The following is an 18,849-nucleotide window of genomic DNA, read 5'->3' as shown; positions in this document are numbered from 1 at the left end:
TGGCAAATGCAATATCGAAAATAACTACTACAAATAATAATCTATTTTAGTAGCTGTAAAAAAATTGTTTTGAGATTCATACATTCAAGTATTTATAAAACATCTTTTGTTAAATCTGAAATTTAAGTTAATGTTTTGTTCAATTGACACATGTGTGTGTTATGTGTGTGTGTAAAAAGAAAACTATTTTTTATCGTGAGCGTGAGTAATGATATGTGGTTAAATCAGAACACAACGCAGTTTTTCTATGAAATAACTGATTATTAAGGTACAGTACCTACTTACTGGAAACAGACGCAAATACTTTATGAAATGCACCAGGAAGAATTCAGTGGATACGTCATTGCTTGTAGTTCCGCTAATATCATTAATGACACCTCGACTCACGGATCGCCAATCGTTAATAAACGATATCATCGTCTGGCAACCCGCATGCACTTCGTTACGCATTATCCGTTGTTTTTAAAGCGAGAATTTGCTATTAAGGCCTTTGTTCGACGAAAGTGTCGGTACACCGTGTATTGGATTTACAATATGCACAGAGAGCTTGCGATCGCGTTGTTCGTCACAATTTTACTCAGGAATTCTACGGCGCGAAAAAGTGAAGAAAGTTAGTGATAGCCTGTTTGCTTCGTTATATCCGCGATCGGATTGGAAGAATTGTTTATTTCGAATGTATGCACACATATCATGATTCCAATGTATCCTAATTTTTTGCCAAATTAAAAATTAACTTTTTATGGATAGAAATTGAACTAAAAATCATGGCAACTTTATAATTTTTACTATTAAATATTGTAGCATTTAAGTACAAAATTAAAAAAATATCTGTTTAAATTAAACTCCTAAAAGTGATTAAAAAATAAGAACAATGCTTAATTTAGAGACTTATAGAGCTTCTGTAAAATCTTCCGTAAAACTTTTGCTACAGGAAGATCAACTCTAATTTTATTTGTGACTTTAACTGCAGTTTATTTAATACTGTAAATGTTTCAAAGCATTTGATTGACCAATAGAAGATAAAAATTAATTAATCGGCCAATCACAAAATGTTTCAAAATGTTTCAAAATGTTTCGAAACATTTTGTTGCCGTAGATAGTTATTATCACACAATTTGCATCACAAATTTACTTCTGTGGAAATGTGTAATGTTTAATAAATCGATTTTAATAAATTGTTTCTAGAACTATTTTTCATTATGCGAATATGTGCTCAGTGATTACAAGAGTGTATAATTTGTTTAGATCGTACAAATAGGTGCGCGTTTCGCAGGAGATGCATTAAGTAATCATGCAATAATAAATTAATGAACTACGCATTTTGCAGGAAAAGAATTACGCGTATAAATGAGTAACAAAAGTAATTTCCATATATTCCCATAATTCCCTCACATCGTAATTGCACCATAAATCGTCGTTTGCATCGTTTCCCACCCATTTTCCGCTACGATCTTAATTTGCATAATCCCCGCTTCTTCGTAGAATGTAAGGAATACGCCGATTTGGTTTACGAAACCGAGAACTCGCCGACTTTACGTATCAATGCCGGCTCGAATAAAGTCTCCCGCTGCGCCGTTGTCGAGACACCTCTAATCATCGGCGGAATCCAAGCGAAACACGCGGAATTTCCGCATATGGTGAGAATAAATACATATTTATCGCTACAATCTGCAAAATAATTATAAAAAAAGTAACATATAATGTTGTCGAATGTTATGACAAACATATAGCATAAACATTTGTAAACAATGAAAGTTGTTTTCTAAATTTCAATTATTTAATAGAATATGATATTAATATAACTGTCACTAACATGACTGTTACGTAAACAATGTGATGTAAAATTTATGCTTATATAAAATTGAAGTAATCATAAATATGCAGAAAAACATAAAATTTAATATATGTAAAATATAATAAAAAATATATTTTTAATACATGTAAAATATAGGATGCACGTCCCTATAATTTTTAAAAATAGAAAATAATAATTGCAAATATTAAATTTTATTATTTTTTTTGTTAAATAAACTAATTTGTTAAAAAATTTTTGTTTTTTTATTGTCACATGTTTAACACGCAATACACGGCATTCGCTTTCATATTCGATCCTTAAAACGTGTCATTCAGGAAAATCCCTTCTAATAACAACACAATATAGATTTCCATATAACATTTTAATCACCAAAGTAATTAACAGAGCAGTATTTTCCATATTGTAGGCAGTGATCGGTTATGGCAAACAAGACGTGTCCTGGCAATGCGGAGGAAGCATCATCTCCGAGAATTTTATTCTGACAGCGGCGCACTGTATGGAATCCCCGGACAAGTAATTTTTCTACAATTATTTTTCCGCACTTACATCATTACTACATTATCACCAATTTTGGATATCAAATAGAAACTTATATTAGGGCGGGACTATAATATGTGCTGCTCGGAAATATGAACAATAGTGAGTTTTTGCAACACCATTTATCCAGATACGGTGAACGCTATATATATAAGGTCAGGTTCTTCTTCTTAACAACTAATTAAGAAAAGGATAACGTGAATTTAGCGTTCACCGTATCTGGATTTACGTTATTGCAAACACTCCCTATTATCTCGAGAAATGGACGAAAAATCTCCGCTGTATCCTATTATTAAATTATCTACGTGTTTCTCAGAGGTCCCGCAAGCAAAGTGCGAGTCGGCTTAATTGATCTGTTAGCTCCCGGCGATGCTGTACAGGAGAGGAACGTCGCGGAAAGAATTAAATATCCAGATTATAAATCTTCGGTCAAATACTACGATATAGCGTTAATCAAGCTTGAACAACTATTGGAGTTGAATCCTCGAGTGAGACCCGCGTGCCTCGAAATAGAATCTCAGTTACCAGGAAAAAGTGCTATCGCCTCTGGATTTGGGAAAACATCCTACGGTCAGTATCTTTTAAAGCCCAATCTACATGTGATCTTTGCTTCCTGTTTCTTGCGTTTTACTTCTTGCTTTTTGCGACTGTTTTATCGACAATCATATTTCTTATTGTTTTGTTCGTTATTTTTATCTCGAGCGACTAGAGAAAAAACAGAATAAGAGGCAAAAAGAGCAAAAAGTAAAAAGCGGTAATAGGCAAGAAACAGGAAGCAAAGAACTTATTATAGATTAGACTTAAACTTCTTATGTTGTAAATATAAATAAAATGTCCATGAGCCTTCGCGGTTATTGATGCGTAAATAATATATGTATAAGGCGATAAGATTCAAACAATTGAAATATACTTACCAATAAAGTTAACAGCAAATGTTTCAACTCTGGATCAAACTAGTTTGTACTTGACTTCCGCATTGAGGAGAATTCAAATCCAGAAACGTTCGCCTTATCGCCTTATAAATATTATATATTATTTACGCACTAATAATCACAGAGCTTCATATTGGCATTCTATTTATATTTGATTTATTCTTAGAACCACAAAACTATTTTTATTAGTGTTTTAATTCTCATGTTTATATTAAATTTAATAATAATATTTTATATCATTTTTTTTTTATTTATATTTTTTTTGCGTACTGAGAGATATAATGTGAGATATTATTCAGAATCCAGTATTGGCAGCAACGAATTGATGAAAGTCCAGTTGAACTACATTTCTGAAGATGAATGTAAAAAGGCTTACGCTGAGGATCTTGGTACTCGGCGGCTGCCCGATGGTTTAATATCGAGCTTACTTTGCGCCGGCATAATGGAAGGCGGCAAAGACACTTGCCAGGTGAAAAATTGTTTAAAATTATTTTTAAATCTTTTATTTTTTAAAATAAAGTTACGAAAATACCTTTTATGTTCCTCAGATTAAGAATTTTACATCAATTTCTTTACTTATTTTTGGACATTTCGACTTTCGGAGAGTCTCCGATTTTAATTTAAAGACTAAAGAAATTTATATATGTATGTGTAATTTTAAACTAATCGATAATGATGATACAGTGAAAAAGTCTATGTGAGCCAACACAAGTTCTTCGTGTGTATATGTATATATATTACAATTAAATTAAAATACAGATGAATGTTTCAACCCTGATATTGGGTCCTCTTCAGTGTAATAAAGATGAGAGCATTCAATAATAATGAAAAATTGAGTTCTATAATATTCGAGTTGTCAGATCATCGCTAAACTATTGTCAATGTTTGAATTCTTCTTTAACGTCTGTTGTATTTTGCGGAATAGAACAAGTAATTTAGAATTAATTCACTAAAAATAATCAAATAAAGGAAATTAATAAAATCAGATTAAAGTTATCATAGGTCAATTTAACTTACATGGATTAGGTTTAACGATGGTCTGTTACAAAAATGATGTTGCTACCGCGAGGTGTCAAGACTGTGTGAGAGATGATCTGACGACTCGAATGTTATAGAACTCAATTTTTCATTATTATTGAATGTCATCTTTATTTATTACATTGAAGAGGATCCAATACCAAGGTTGAAACGTTCGTCTATATTTTAATATATATACATATACACACGAAGAACTTGTGTTGGCTCACATAGGCTTTTTCACTGTATCATCATTATTGATTAGTTTTACTGTAGGAGCCTTTATTTATTGATTTAATATTTATTATTGTAATTTTAAAGATATATAAGCAGATATATACATTAAGCATTATAGATAAAGAGTAAATACACATAATATATTTAAATTAATTAAATTTGATAAATTTTACTTCTGAAAAATATCAGTAATATTCTTTCTATTAAATATAATCATCATGTATGTTCAAAGAATTGAGAAAAGATTGGAATAGAGTCTAATTTGTCATATTTGCAGGGTGACAGTGGCGGTCCATTGCAAAGAATTCTTGCGGAACCTTATTGCATGTACAGCATCGTTGGTGTGACAAGCTTCGGAAAGTTTTGTGCCTTTAAATCATCGCCCGCGATATATACCAGAGTTAGTTCTTATCTTGATTGGATTGAGAATATTGTTTGGCCATAAAAATCAAATATGAAAACGCATCAATAAACGCGATTCTCAAATTTAATTCCAACGATTTCAACAAATAGTGAAGAACGATTATTATGTGTAAAATTATCGAAGTAATGAGAATTGAGGAATAATTAGAATAAAAAATAACAGACAACATCATCATATTATAATCATTACTATAATTTTTATTGCAAAAGAGATAATATTTATTGGTATATTTACAATGCGGTACCCAAATGTATGTATATACGTACGATCCAGTGTAATGAACATATGCAACTTATGTATTTTTACTCAGGTAGTACATCCTAATTAATAACAATCAACAATGATAAAATGTATACAATATATAATGACTAATACGCTCTGTAAAAATAGAATAATATTCAACCCACACAGTTCGGATAAAAGATGGTAAAACAATGCCGTAATATTAACTTTAATAGGTATTACAGTATGTCTAGTATATATTGGAAGATACACACATAAAATTATTAAATTACAAGTGGCTAGTAAAAATACGGAAAAGAGAACGAGGACTTATGATGTGATAAAAAAATCTACAGAGACGTGATCTACTTATTAGAAGAAATATCTCGGTAATCGTCCAGTAAGATAAGAGATGCTTAAAATTTCCATCGAGACGCAATTAAAATCCTTAATGAGTACGTATATTATTTACATTATGTGATTTAAGTTATCAGTCTTACGGCTCTCGAAAGGAAATTACGCGTATATGTACATACACACTCTAGCGTGAGGTCTCGTTATATTGACTAACAACTGATATTCGACGAACAGACACGAACTCGAACTGGAGCAGCAGTACCGGTGCACAAACTGGCTTCTTCGCAACAGAACTACCAATCATCTTACATTTTTCCGATACATTTATTCGCAGCTTCTTTTAATTCGCTGCATTGAAAAGTAAAGAGAAGAAAGAAACAAAGAAGAAGAACAAAAAAGAACGAAAGGAGAATCGAAGAAAAGAAAAAGAAAGATGAAATGAAAAATAGAAAGAAAAGGAAAGGGAAGATAATAAAAGAAATGTAGAAATAATATAATTCGTTCATTGAAAGATTTGACGTTAAAGTCTATCTCGCTGAGAAAGCAAAACGAAAGTGGAATCTCAATCGTTATCTACTTTGAGGAATAGAACTACAAAGAATCCCTACGAGCAGAGAAAGCAGTTCCGTTAACAATGCTGCTATCAAAGCCCGATGCAGGACGCGTAGAATGGCGTCTGTAAATCATCGGGTGAAGCCTGGCCGTTTCTCGTAGTCATGCCGACGTTTCTTTCCAGCAATTCTGCAACTTAAAGCACTCTCTCATTCACCGCGAAAGCAGTGCCGCCTCCGGTTGCCCTCTCGTTTCCTGAAAGCAAACCTCAGGTCGCTGAGCATTCAAATATTGCTTTCATTTAACAACGCGGGTGGCATTGTATTTCCGTGCGCGTTAAGCCACACACTAGTTAGAGAGACATGCATTTAATTTCAAACGAGAGGCTTGAAGGAGCACAGGCACATTGAAGTGGCAGCGTTTTGGAACGTGCTGGAAGAGCTAGAGTCAGAAGTGACTTCAAAGAAACTCTATATGGTGCTCCATATGTAGAAGCCCGCCAGATACGAGATAAGAATTGATCGGCAAAAAATGTTTGGTGCCACGTCCGAAAGATTCGTGAATTCACAAGCATTCTCCACTCCACCGTTGCTATTCCGACGCGAGCCTTTGCGATCACGCTGATTACCAACTCGTAAATACCTAAATAAGACTGACGTTTCAACAATCACAATTATACATATGCTTTTTACAAATTCACACCAGAAGAAAATATCAAGGATATGATACTTCAACTCATATATACATTCCTCATAGGATTTCTTTTTCTGTAGATATTCACGAATTAATGGTCGATGTGTACGTTTCAGCGTTCATTCGTACGTGCACGACGTAATCAAAATGTACGTCGATGGGCTCATTCGCTATTATCGCAGTTCATTCGCTTGTTCTATTTATTTTGAAGCTCTAGCTTAAACGCGTTGATTTAAGCAAGCAGATGGTCCTCAAAACGTGTGTACATACATGTATCACGTATACGCTTAACTCTGTATATACATATATATAAGACATAAATCTTCGTTAAAAAATTCCTTGTGAAAAGTGAAAGCCAAAGGTAGTTAAAATAGATATAGTTGCTCTTTAAATTAGTAGTTCAACATTTCACGAGATACATCTGGATTCGTTTATCTTCTCGATTCGGATATTATAACAGTGCGGTGTAACGACCGTCGAAATTTCGTGTCCACCGTGCGAAGCTATGATTTATTACTCTCTAATCGCGAAACGGTACGTGCCGAAAGAGGAACTATAAAAGAAACGGCATATAGCATCGGTCAGAAAATAAACCTGCCGTTAACAGTTATCATCTCGTCGTTTTCTATTGATTCACATCGACTACGAACGGTACCTGCCTTATGTTTCTCGCAGTTGTTAATAATAAAACTTTTCAACGACTCGATAACGATGATACGATTGTTCAAATAACGTAGTAATAGGCTTAAAGAGCGTGTAGAAAGACGCTTGCAAGGATTACGTTTTATGAGCTTACGTTGCTGGGGCGATGCTGAGCATTATGAGACAAACCTCTATAATTCCTTAAGGCACCCTAAGGCACATTGTAATACAATTTTTTGCGCAATAATCTCGTAATGCTAGTTACACTGAAACCTTACGAGACCTACGCGCGTTTCCTATCTCTCGTTATGCTTATAAAAAATAATTGACACACTCGGGCGATGACTTGTGTTTCGCAGAGAAGATAGTATTGACAGTGCCGAGAGGAAGAAATGAAAGATAGAAAAAGAGAAGAGAAGAAGAGAAAGAGGAAGAAGAGTGTACGAAGGAAGAAATGGAGAAAGCTTACAGAACTATGACATTGGCCGATATGACGAGACCAGCGAGATTTGGATCAAGTCGAGGGTGGAAGCTCAAGACGGACTCCTGTTCACAGGCGGGCTGAAAATCCCAGGAATGAAGAAACGGAGGAGGAAGAAGAGAACGTTTGAGAAGATAACGTGCGACGATGGTGTCCGCATTGGCGAGCGTGGGTACTGATGTTATAGCTGGAGGCAGACGTTGAATGATTTTCATGAACCGGTCGTACGATGACGCGGATGCTAAAACCTGGAACAATAACGATATATGCTAAGACAATGCGCAACTTCGATTGATTTGGATAATATATAACAAGAAAATAAGAATCGAAAATGTGCGTTAAGTATAATTAATAAATAAAAGCAGCAAAACAATAATTGTGGTAGAATGCACTAGAAAAAGTCTGATAATATGTTACTAAATGTATTTTGTTTAGTATATACACACACGGCAAGTACAATTTTGTTGAAGTATCCAAAAATTTAGTTAGATAGATTTGAAAATAATTTTGTTGGATCATCAAAATAATTAATCTAGGACGCTCAAATTGATTGCTAGAATGACAAAACTGTTTGCAGCATTGCTAATAATTTTTTAATTTTTAATATATATAATTGTTTTGATAATCTCAAAATTATTTTCAGATCTATATCCAATAAAATTTTCAGATACCTCAACAGAATCATTCTTTACGTGTATTGATGCAAAACTTACAATTAGTAAAAATACCAAGCATAATAAAAGTAACCAATCTTTTGGTAATAATTAGAAATGTAAGATAATATTTAGAAAATCTTAGTTTGTTTTAATTTTTTAATTTAAACATTATAACCGTACTTAATTGAAACTATTTTTGCAAATTGTTAGCAACTCAGCAAGATAACTGTAATAGTATAACATACTGTGTTATATTACAGTTATCTTGTTGACCTGACATTGCATGTTACATTTACGTTACATGTAACAATATGTTTACTGGATACCATCTAGACTTCATTATTACCAGACTTTTTTCCAGTGTACTATATATAACAAATAAGATTTAAAGCACTCAATGAATTTCTGTATATCATCTTCTGGATGCAATGAGATACGATCAATCAAAACGCAATACTTTTAAGAAATGCATGAGGAAAATTCTGCAATTATAAAAATAGAAAATAGTGGATTGATGATATATTACAAGTCGTGATAAAGCCAATCAATCTACATTTAAAATGCATAGCATATCATTGCATCGAGTTTTAACCAGTTTCAAAAACTAATCATTAATTTAATTTGACGTTAGGGATACTCTTTCTAATTTATGTAATATAAACGGCGGGATATAATTACTAAGAAGACATCAAAAAATTTAATGTTCTTTTTCCTTTCGTCTACATAGACTAGTTCGAATACGATTAAAAGGCATAGACCGGTTCGAATATGATTAAAAGTGCTTTTGGTCTTGGCGATAGAATTGAAACGCATCGGGAGAGCTCTCGGGCGACCACCGGCTGAGATTTCCAGGGGCGGTTAACAATGCTCAGCAATTAAGACGGCTGCCTTTTTCCCGGCGACACGGAATGCATGTGTCGTGCACGTAGGTATGTATTACATATACGGGAACGCATGCAAACACTGTGCGAGCAAGCAGGCAACGAGCACCAACCGCTCGAGGTTGTCGAGAAGTCGAGATTACCCCGGTCCGTCCCACGCGTCTAGACGTTCCAAAGTTTTTTTTTCGTTTTCTTCCTCTCTCTCCCTCCCTCTTACACTCACTCTCTCTTTTTCGCTCTCGGTGATCACCAAGGCGTGGTACCACACGGCGTGACCGCGGTGCGGCACGGACGCACGGTGTACACGATCCTGCGCCACTACTTCTCGCAACCACGCCTCGAATAATGTCTACAGGATATCTCAGAAGTCGCGCACTTCCTCCGCACCGGAGATACAATTCATTGCTAAACTGTCTCAATGTTGAGAAACGTACAGATAAGGAAAGTTCGCTCGCGAGAGTTCAACCCTCTGATGCACTTCAAGGATTAAAGTTATTCCTGCAACTCCTCTTATCGCGCACATGCAACTACAGCGATATCGGGTTACCGAGAAATTATATTTTCGTGTATAAAACTTTCAAACGAGGTGATAATTACATCTGAGGGTTAAGAGGCCATCGGATTGTTTGGCATCAAAAAATTGTACATATACTGCCGGATGTTGTCGAGCGGTGCCAGATACTCTTCGCAAATAAGGAGTATAACAACGATATAACAGTATAATCGAGAGAAAAATTTACAATGAAAAGAAAAATTAAATCCTGATGATGTTAAATATTAATATACCATAATAAAATATAATTAATATATCATAATAATGAGTATTAATATCATAATATATTAATATTGTAATAATTTACAAACATTAAAGAAATATCTAAGTATAATAATGTGTTACACTAATAAGAAACAATAATCAAATTAATAAGTGTTAAAAATAGCAAATAGTGTAAAAAGAGAAAGGCGAGAAAATACAGTGCTAATGTAGAGGTCCAATATTTCAAGCGGATTTCCATTTGGAAAATATTTTCATTCATATTTATTGAAAAATCTAGAATAGCACTTTATTTGAGGCGTCCTGTACATATCTTCACGGATAAATATGTACGTACATACATAATGAATGATATCGAGGCAAACCACGGTGTTGTACTTTTAAAATACGATACCTCCTGCATTGACATAACGCGTTTAATTAATTCTAAAGAGAGGAATTAAATCTTTCGTGTCTGGAATAATTCTACCTTGGAAAAGCATTCAAAGAATAAGAATTTTTTTTAGAATTCATATGAGAAATATAACTTTATCGATATATTACAATGAAAAGAAAATTTAATATTAATTTTAATAATTTTAAGATAACTAGAAATATCTCCAATTTAAATTTGTATATGTATGAATTTTTTTATAATATACGACATATTTTATTTTCCAAAAATTCCTGAATTATGTGAATGTTTGAGATCTCTAGAATTTATGGAAAAACCAATATCATTGGTTAAATAATAGTCATGTTCACAAAAGAATCTTAATACATTCATAAAATAAAATTATTCGGTAAATGTCTAAGTCATGGAATTTTGCAAATCTGCAAATTACGACGATCATAATTACATCTCATGCATTTGAATCGCGATTCTTTGTAGCTTTTTTTCTTGTTACGTACGATCCTCTCCTTTCATCACAATGCTTGAAAATGTAAGCCACTTGTTTTGCCTATTGCCAAACGACATCGCGGGAAAGCTCATCGCGCCGATAAATATAGACGGATTTAGCGGTACCGGAGCGAAGTGGGTTAACGCATTCGCACCAGGGTCGGATTTCGCAAATCTCGAATAGAGCCGTCGAACGAGTCAAACCGAATACAAATCTGTCTCGGATACGTACATCTCGCATACCTCGGTCCGGACAGATCAGGGTCGAGGACATATTGGGCTTGGAAAAGATCAGTTTTGTTTGTTACACTTATAACAGCATGCACGAAACGACGTGCCGATTGGCAGTGTGTCAAGGACATCTTTGCTTCCTTTTTGCCGTGAAAATGATTCGAAATATTTGCCGCTGACGTGAAGCCTACAACAAGAGTCGTAAGTCTTATGTTGTAAGAAACTGATTAATCACAATCGATTATTTTTCTTATATTTGACTGTGATTAACTAAAAAAATGAAAGTTAATTCCCACATAGTATAGAAGATGGCAGCAATATTGCTAGGTTTCCTACGTTACTGCAATATTGCTGGAACGTTGCAATGTTGCTGGAATGCAAACCTGTGCTGTATGAGTTTCTTACGACTTAAGACTTACGTCTGCTATTATACATCCCGCATAATTTCAAAATTTTCAAACGATGATACGCGATCTCCTTTACAATTCAATAAACACCAACTAACAGTAACATAACATCAATATTATTAATATAATTTTCTACGCAACAATGTAACAGCTGCTACGTACAACTTGTGTTATATTATATTTATATTATATATATATATATATATTGTTGAGTGGGAAATTATAAATATATATATTGGTGTAATTTTATACCGTTAGACAGCCTTTGCCTCGAATAAGAAAGTAGGAGCATCGTTTGTGTATGTGTGTGTGGAATGTCGTTAACAAATTGCGGTATGGCTGTCAGACGGAAAATGCAGCAAGTTTGCACTACCGGCAACGTTTGCACTACCGGCACAAGAAAAAACCGACAGGGTGAATGAATGTATGCGTAAATATACATACGTTCCTTCAGGAAAGCGATTAAAAGCTATCGCCCCGACGATTCCACATAGGCCAGTCTCCCCTTCATTCACACCCGTGACTTCTGTGTTATTTATATAACATTTATCGAAAGATTAATACTTGGATCGCTTATTGGATGCGTCCAACTTGATTCCATCGAATTCGTAACACACCTACTCTATGCGGTTCGATAAATAGATTTTTTCGCATTTCCACGCAATTTCAATTTTTGCTATGGAATATCTCGAAAGCTAAGTTTAGGACTCCAATTCATTAACTATCAAAGTTCATCAAAAACTAAACAAAGCGAGAAACGTATAAAAAAACATAAAGCGGTAACTCATAAGCAGTAAGCAAAACAACCAATCACAGTACCCAAGTAGCACCCAGCGCTTACAAAGCGTTAACGAAGCGCTAAAAGAAGAATACAATCGCTTTTTTAGCGCTTCGTAAGCGCTACTGTGCTACTTGGGTAGAGAACTACTTTACGTTCTCTACTGTGATTGGCCGATTCTTTTACTATTTAAGTCTTATTGCTTACGTTTTTTTATGTGCTTCCAGCTTATATTACAGCAAGCCGATCAAATGCTTCATTTTCCGTAGTTTTCAAGTCGAAGAAGAGGTCTCTAGGGGAAATAGTTTCTTTATTTTTAAGTTCGTGATATATTTTTCTGTTTTTTTTATAGCCCACGTATCACGACGCGATGGATCTATAAACGCGACGCGATACAGAGACCAAACAAAGTAGACAGAGAGGGAAGAACGAGAGAAGATGAAAGAAGATGCGGCACGAACATATGCGGGAGAGAATGAAATCGGCGTGCCATGTCATTGCGTGGTAACAACCTTTCGTTAAGGCGATTAGAGTCGCGCGACTCTCCTCGTCGGTCGGGCCTGTTATCGCGCTTGTCTCGCACACGACGTCGTCGACGGTCGACCACGTTATTTATAGAGAGAAAGTCTCAAGCGCTCGAGCGGCGAGAAAGGCCATTCGAAATTTTGCGAGGTTCGCGATTTCGCGATCGTGTTTCGATCGATCGCGCAGTGCAATTGCGAAACGCCAAGATGATGACGAGATCAAAGTTTCGTTCTTCCTAGAGCTTTCGACTATGCTCGAGAGGAAGCTCGTTGCACTTGCCGGTTAATAATAGCTCGTGGGAGCGTGGTACTATTCCGTCTGTGCGCGCGCGAGACGGGGTACATAAATAGATAGAATAGTCGTCGTAAGTCTAGAGAGTGGAAGCAATGAGTTTTCATTTTGTAATGTTCAATGAGCTCTTGCGTTTTAATGTAATTTTTTCCTTTTAACTTTAAAAAAGATTTTAATTAGTTAGTAAAAATATTACATTAAATAATAGAGTTTAATATAAACTGTTATTTATTTTCATTATAATGCAAAAATATTTTTCATTATTTAATTATTGTCAATTTCCTGTCAAAACACTCCTCCACGTTTATTGAACTTGAAAATAGTAATGTACTCACAAACATACTTGAAATATGCTTCATTAAAATTAAAAAATATTATAATCCCTTAAGAAGCAGCATCTTACTGACGTTACGGCTTATTGCATTAAAAATTCGAGTACGATACATTGCATCGGTATATGACTGCATGATTCTCGTTTCATACTTTGTACTTGCATGGATCAGCCCATAAAAATACTCGTTATTTCAAGCACGCGTAAGGAGTGTAAGGATACGAGCACTCGAATAAATCTGTTCAGCTTAAAACGAGTATGGCGGTGAAAGTTACCAAAGAATCAAATTTGCAAAACGTGCTACGAAATCTGATACGTTTACGCGTTTGATATAAAAATTTCTATTTTAATAAAATTATTAAAAAAACAAATGTTTTGCATATACAGAACGAACGGTTTTGTTGAAGTATTTAAAAATTTAACTAAATACAGATCTAAAAATAATTCTGTTCGAACTATTAAAATAATTATCGGACGCTAAACTAGTTTCTAGAACGTTTAAAATTGTTTTGCATAATTGCCATCAATGTTTAAACGTTCTACATAATTATTTTAATGACTAATAAAATTATTTTTAGATCTATATTTAGTTAAGTTTCTAGACACTTCGGCGTAAAACTGTTCTTTCCGTGTCATTCATAAAAGTATTCTTATAAGTAATGTGTAAATCTAATTATAAAAAAAGACCGTGCGTCTTTAGGTTTCAGTTCTACCTCGAACGCTTAGTGCTTACTCAGCAGATTCGTTTAAGCAGCATTTTATCGCGCAAATCACCTTCTTCTTTCAGGCCATCGCCCATTGCGAAAATAAGCGTTAAAACTCGGCGAAGTATTCTTACACGAAAGAAAAAATAAGGGGAGAATCGGGGCTTACCGTGTAGATTGCGTTATCCGACGCTCGGCGTCGTCCGGCTCCGCTGCCCGCGCTATCATTCTCCCGATTGTTTTTTTTCTCTCGCACGCGCGCTCTTGTTTCCTCGTTCTCAATTTGAGAATCGTCGCACAGCTTCTCTCCTCACGTTCTCGCGTTTATTCCTCTCCGTTCCCACGTCCCTGGCGACTCACGTGCCTCGCGAGATGCCTCCTGCTCGTGGTCCCGCGTGATCTACGTCTCGGCGAAGTCGCCGAGGTGAGAAAAACTGGAGGAGTTTGTACAGCTTCGTACATGATTTCGATATCGAGACGAGGGGGCACGACCTCATCGCTGGTCGATTCACCAGTAGGGTGCATCGTTGGCTAAGTGCTGCCAAGATGCGAACTCGCTCCAGGTACGCATATTCAACCTGGTAGCTTCCGCGATCTGCGGCACGCTGCCGTCCCTCGTTCCGTTGGAGAGCCCGTCGCATTTCGTCGTTTGGCTGTTATCACATCGTGCGGCTGGTACTCGAGGCTGAAGCATCGGTATAAGGTGTCTCAATTCTCTGCGCATCGTTATAACGAATTAAAAAAAATTCGGAATTTATTTGACCTACCAATTTTTCTCTTTATACGTAAAAGGGAGGAAAAATTTTATGAGATATAATTCCAATTTCTGAGCGTTAACGAAATAAAAATCTAAAAACGTTCAGTACTGCGCAAAGAACGTAATGTGCATGTATATTATAGAGAACATTTAGCCATGAATAATATCTTTGAAAATCAATAAACCGTGGATTATCGTTACGTAGCAAATATTTAATGAAGATCCGAAGATCCTTTGGATATGCATGATCGTAAATAAAAATCACGTAATTTTTACGAAATATGTCAGTCCGTAAGTCATGGATTGTGTGCAGCGTCACAAGGACTGCAAATAGAAGCGACGTCACGGATATATTAAATATTCTTTACATATTAAGAGAATTTAAATAATCTTTTTAAAATACTTACCTCCTGTTTTTTGCTAACCAAATAGTTTTTGCCCTCGTTATTGTCCCACGACTCCCTGCCGTCGGTGCGATATCTCACGCAGAACTCAATGACGTTCGATGCCACCGGCAAGGTGAGTCGGAAGCGGAAGGTATCGTACAGGATGAGGGAACTCGATGACCCCGGTTGCGCTACGTACGTGCAGTGCACGTCCTCGTGGGTGGACCAGCTATCGCTGCTGGCCCTCACCACGACCTCCTTGTCGTAAGCCAAATTCCGTACCTTCACCGTTCCCACCAAGCATTGCTCGGACTCGCGCACGATCACGTTTTCCAGGCTAACGCTATTTTGATCGAGCTTACGCCGGAAGGCGAGGTAGTCGCTCGCCGGTTGCGGGAAAGTCACCTGCCACGGTGGCGTAATATCCTGTGTCGCTTCTTGATTTTGATCCTTCGATATGCCGAGCAGACCAGCCACGTAAGCTGTGCTCCATAGTGGTGGTACGTTGCTCGGTTCCGACATGACGCGAACCTATGTGTCAAATCGGATGTAATATTAATTGAAAACGTTAATTGCATGCAATGTTAATGAAAATGATTATTGATGATAAAATCAATTACATTTGAAAACGCTAGAATATATGTCAAATTGACGATGCGTATACATCAAATGAGCATCTTACAACTTTTATTTTGTTATATTTTGAAAATATTTAGTAACATATAAAATTAATAATAATTATGTATAATGGCATAAGATATTGTTAGTAATCTTTTTAATTGTTTTATATATTATTATGAATAAACTGTCTTTTGACTAGGAAGTAGCGTGAGAACCTTCTTAATATTACATACATTAATATCAGAAAATTATAATGATTCAAAACATTCAAATTCATTTTCTGGAAAATTTTGTTTATTGAATTGTGTCGCTGTTATAAAAACAAATGAACGATATAATTAATAAGTAATTTCAACTGGATAGTGAAACAAAAACACAAGTTATTATTAGAAAATTATTGTGAATTATTTATATTATTGAAATCCTTGATATCATTATATAAGTTTTAACTGTGGTCTTGATTAGTTACTAATTGAATAATAGAGTAATTTAATTATTTAATTTGACAATCATAAGATAATTCTATTCAATATTTTGGCACATTAATTTGGTAGATTTAGATTACGTGCCTCTTGGCACTTATTTTTGACAAAAATCCAGTTCACACGCTCGTAATACATTTTATCAATATATATGCATATGATATATAAAATGTCAAAAAGCTGGCAACTACCAGCGGTAATGTTAAATGTGTGATTCGTAAGTCTCTGATCAAATGTTAGCGCACTACTTCAGTAAGAACAACTTTAAACAAAAATCATAATGCAAAAGTAAAGTAAGGAACGTTATTTGATTCTTCACTAGTGGTATTGGCTTTGCCTCGTTATTATCTCGTTATTTGCTTCTCGAAAGTAAACTAGACGTACGTATACTTTGTGAATGCTATAGAGGCCGAAATTTTATGACCTTTGATTTACGACACAATAAGTAGTCTATTACAAGTTCTTCTTTCTTTATACTTGCTAAAGAAGTGAGACATCATTTTACGAGTGTAATGTACGAGTAATAAAATTTATCTGTACTATAGAAGAAGACCGATCTCGCGCCATATATCCGATCTCGATGAAAGCTAGGAGAAAATCGCGGAAATACCTGTGTGAGGGGTCGGCCGCGATCATCGGCGAACACCACCCGTTTCTTTTGTTTTCCATCGTTGTTTCGCAGTGAATCAAGGGGCAAGGATCCCGTAGAGAGGCACGGTCTGATTCTAGGTGGCACCGATCGATTGGTGATCGTGGGTGCCGTTACCACCAAGGGGCCATACAGCAGAGAACTGTACACCGGGGGGCTGTGTAAAATCAATTCGGCAGGCATCGCTATCGAACACATTTAGACCTGCAAAAAAAAAGGGGTTCGCTTTTTATTGACGTTGTCGCATATATCCAAACAATACTGATACTAATAAATATTATTCTTAGGATATAAAGTACACTTCGCTTTTATATGACCTTTAAAGTTTTAAATTCGAGGAAAGTTCAAAATGTAAATTTTATGTGTTGTAAAATTAGATATCCGAGTTATATAAAAATAATATAAAGTGTCTATATTTATGGTATATTTTATGTATTACAATTTATCTATCCTGTGTTTTCTAAGCCACTGATTGAATTAAACGTATAATTTGTGTCGACAGTCTTTTTTCCGTACACTTTTTAGTTATTCTTTCAGGAATATAACTGTAAAGTTATGGCAGAAGCGACAACCGCTAAGAATTACACAACGAAAAATCGGACGAGACTGGAAACATTATGCTTAACAGTCTCTTCATTGGCACTCCGGCGCCTGAAATTTATTGACGTCGAGACACCATTAACATTAATTTTCGCCACGTCGTGGGCGAAATCTACGAACGATATAGCATTCAAAGTTGTCAGGAACGTCTTTCGACTGCCAAAAATTTCGTCAACCATTTGAATCATCTCCGGATCACGTGGATCTGTATAGACTTCAAAACCATTAGAAATATTTATTATAGCTATGTCAATCGAATGCCAATTAGTTGCCGATGCGCGTGACAGTTCTATATACCATTAATTTACTAATCACATTCTTTGCAGTGACGAAAATAATCGTGTTTTTATATACATATTATCAAGAAAAATTCTTTTATGCCTTAAAAATTTATGATAAGCGCGTATAACTCACATTAATGTATTTGGGGAAAATTATCAATAATCTGCTTTATCAAATATGACCAAATACGACGCTGCCAATCACAACTTTATTCAAGTGTATTACGGTATCTTGTAAAATGATCTATTTTATGTATTACGTATGTATATTTACATTTTTGTTCTAAGATATACGGTACGATAGCATTAAAGTGAACGGTACAAGTGATTAAAGGTTATCATAATCCGGTAACATAAGCAAGATTTATTACATCTTGTTAGTGTTGTATGAGTTTTAGATAAAAATAATATATAGGATGTAATAAAATCATAGATTTCTTCTTAATAAGCATTTGACGGAGACCACTGGTTGTCAAAATAATTTTAAGAACTTTTCTAATAATTCTATTAAATAATATATAATATACTAAATATATATATATATATATATATATATAATAGAAATATGTCGTATTATATATAACGGCATAGATGATCTTATTTAAAATATTAGATATATTTCTCATATAATTTTTCATTAAGTAATATTTATGTATTTCGGTATAAGCCTGATCGTATTTTATAAAAAAAATTAGTGCTTTTTA

At 35.0% G+C, this 18,849-nt stretch overlaps 2 protein-coding genes across 3 annotated transcripts in view; one reads left to right on the top strand and one right to left on the bottom strand.

Annotated features, from left to right (window-relative positions):
• The first annotated feature begins 505 nt into the window (after positions 1 to 505).
• On the top strand, positions 506 to 5,124 carry LOC108729092 (serine protease snake). The gene is made up of 6 exons (XM_018458028.1): positions 506 to 610; positions 1,483 to 1,637; positions 2,223 to 2,329; positions 2,670 to 2,923; positions 3,585 to 3,754; positions 4,817 to 5,124. The coding sequence occupies exons 1-6, from the start codon at positions 535 to 537 to the stop codon at positions 4,982 to 4,984; spliced, it is 930 nt and encodes a 309-aa protein (XP_018313530.1). The 5' UTR covers positions 506 to 534; the 3' UTR covers positions 4,985 to 5,124.
• A 1,272-nt stretch (positions 5,125 to 6,396) lies between these two features.
• The window catches only part of Gbs-70E (Glycogen binding subunit 70E), a 29,407-nt gene continuing 16,954 nt past the window's right edge, over positions 6,397 to 18,849 (bottom strand). Inside the window, exons 2-5 of one of the 2 annotated variants that reach the window (XM_018458029.1) lie at positions 17,226 to 17,468; positions 15,534 to 16,043; positions 14,539 to 15,054; positions 6,397 to 8,158 (exon numbers count right to left, since the gene is read on the bottom strand). In XM_018458029.1, coding sequence (XP_018313531.1) covers positions 14,878 to 15,054; positions 15,534 to 16,043; positions 17,226 to 17,462 — 924 coding nt within the window. In that variant the 5' untranslated portion in view covers positions 17,463 to 17,468 and the 3' untranslated portion in view covers positions 6,397 to 8,158; positions 14,539 to 14,877. Of the gene's footprint in view, positions 8,159 to 14,538; positions 15,086 to 15,533; positions 16,044 to 17,225; positions 17,469 to 18,849 lie in introns of those variants that run through there. The other variant, XM_018458030.1, reaches the window with a different exon arrangement.

This window comes from Mycetomoellerius zeteki, unplaced genomic scaffold, assembly GCF_001594055.1.
Source record: "Mycetomoellerius zeteki isolate Tzet28-1 unplaced genomic scaffold, Tzet1.0 scaffold70, whole genome shotgun sequence".
NCBI lineage: Eukaryota > Metazoa > Arthropoda > Insecta > Hymenoptera > Formicidae > Mycetomoellerius > Mycetomoellerius zeteki.
Note: the sequence above shows the minus strand (reverse complement) of the source record. Positions and strands in the feature narration are given on the sequence as shown.

Excerpts from the sequence above, each read along its gene's own strand:
- LOC108729092 (XM_018458028.1), top strand. The coding sequence starts at position 535 with ATGCACAGAGAGCTTGCGATCGCGTTGTTCGTCACAATTTTACTCAGG. Across the intron at positions 611-1,482 it reads GGCGCGAAAAAGTGAAGAAA|AATGTAAGGAATACGCCGAT; the intron begins GTTAGTGATAGC and ends GCTTCTTCGTAG. Across the intron at positions 2,330-2,669 it reads TGTATGGAATCCCCGGACAA|AGGTCCCGCAAGCAAAGTGC; the intron begins GTAATTTTTCTA and ends CGTGTTTCTCAG.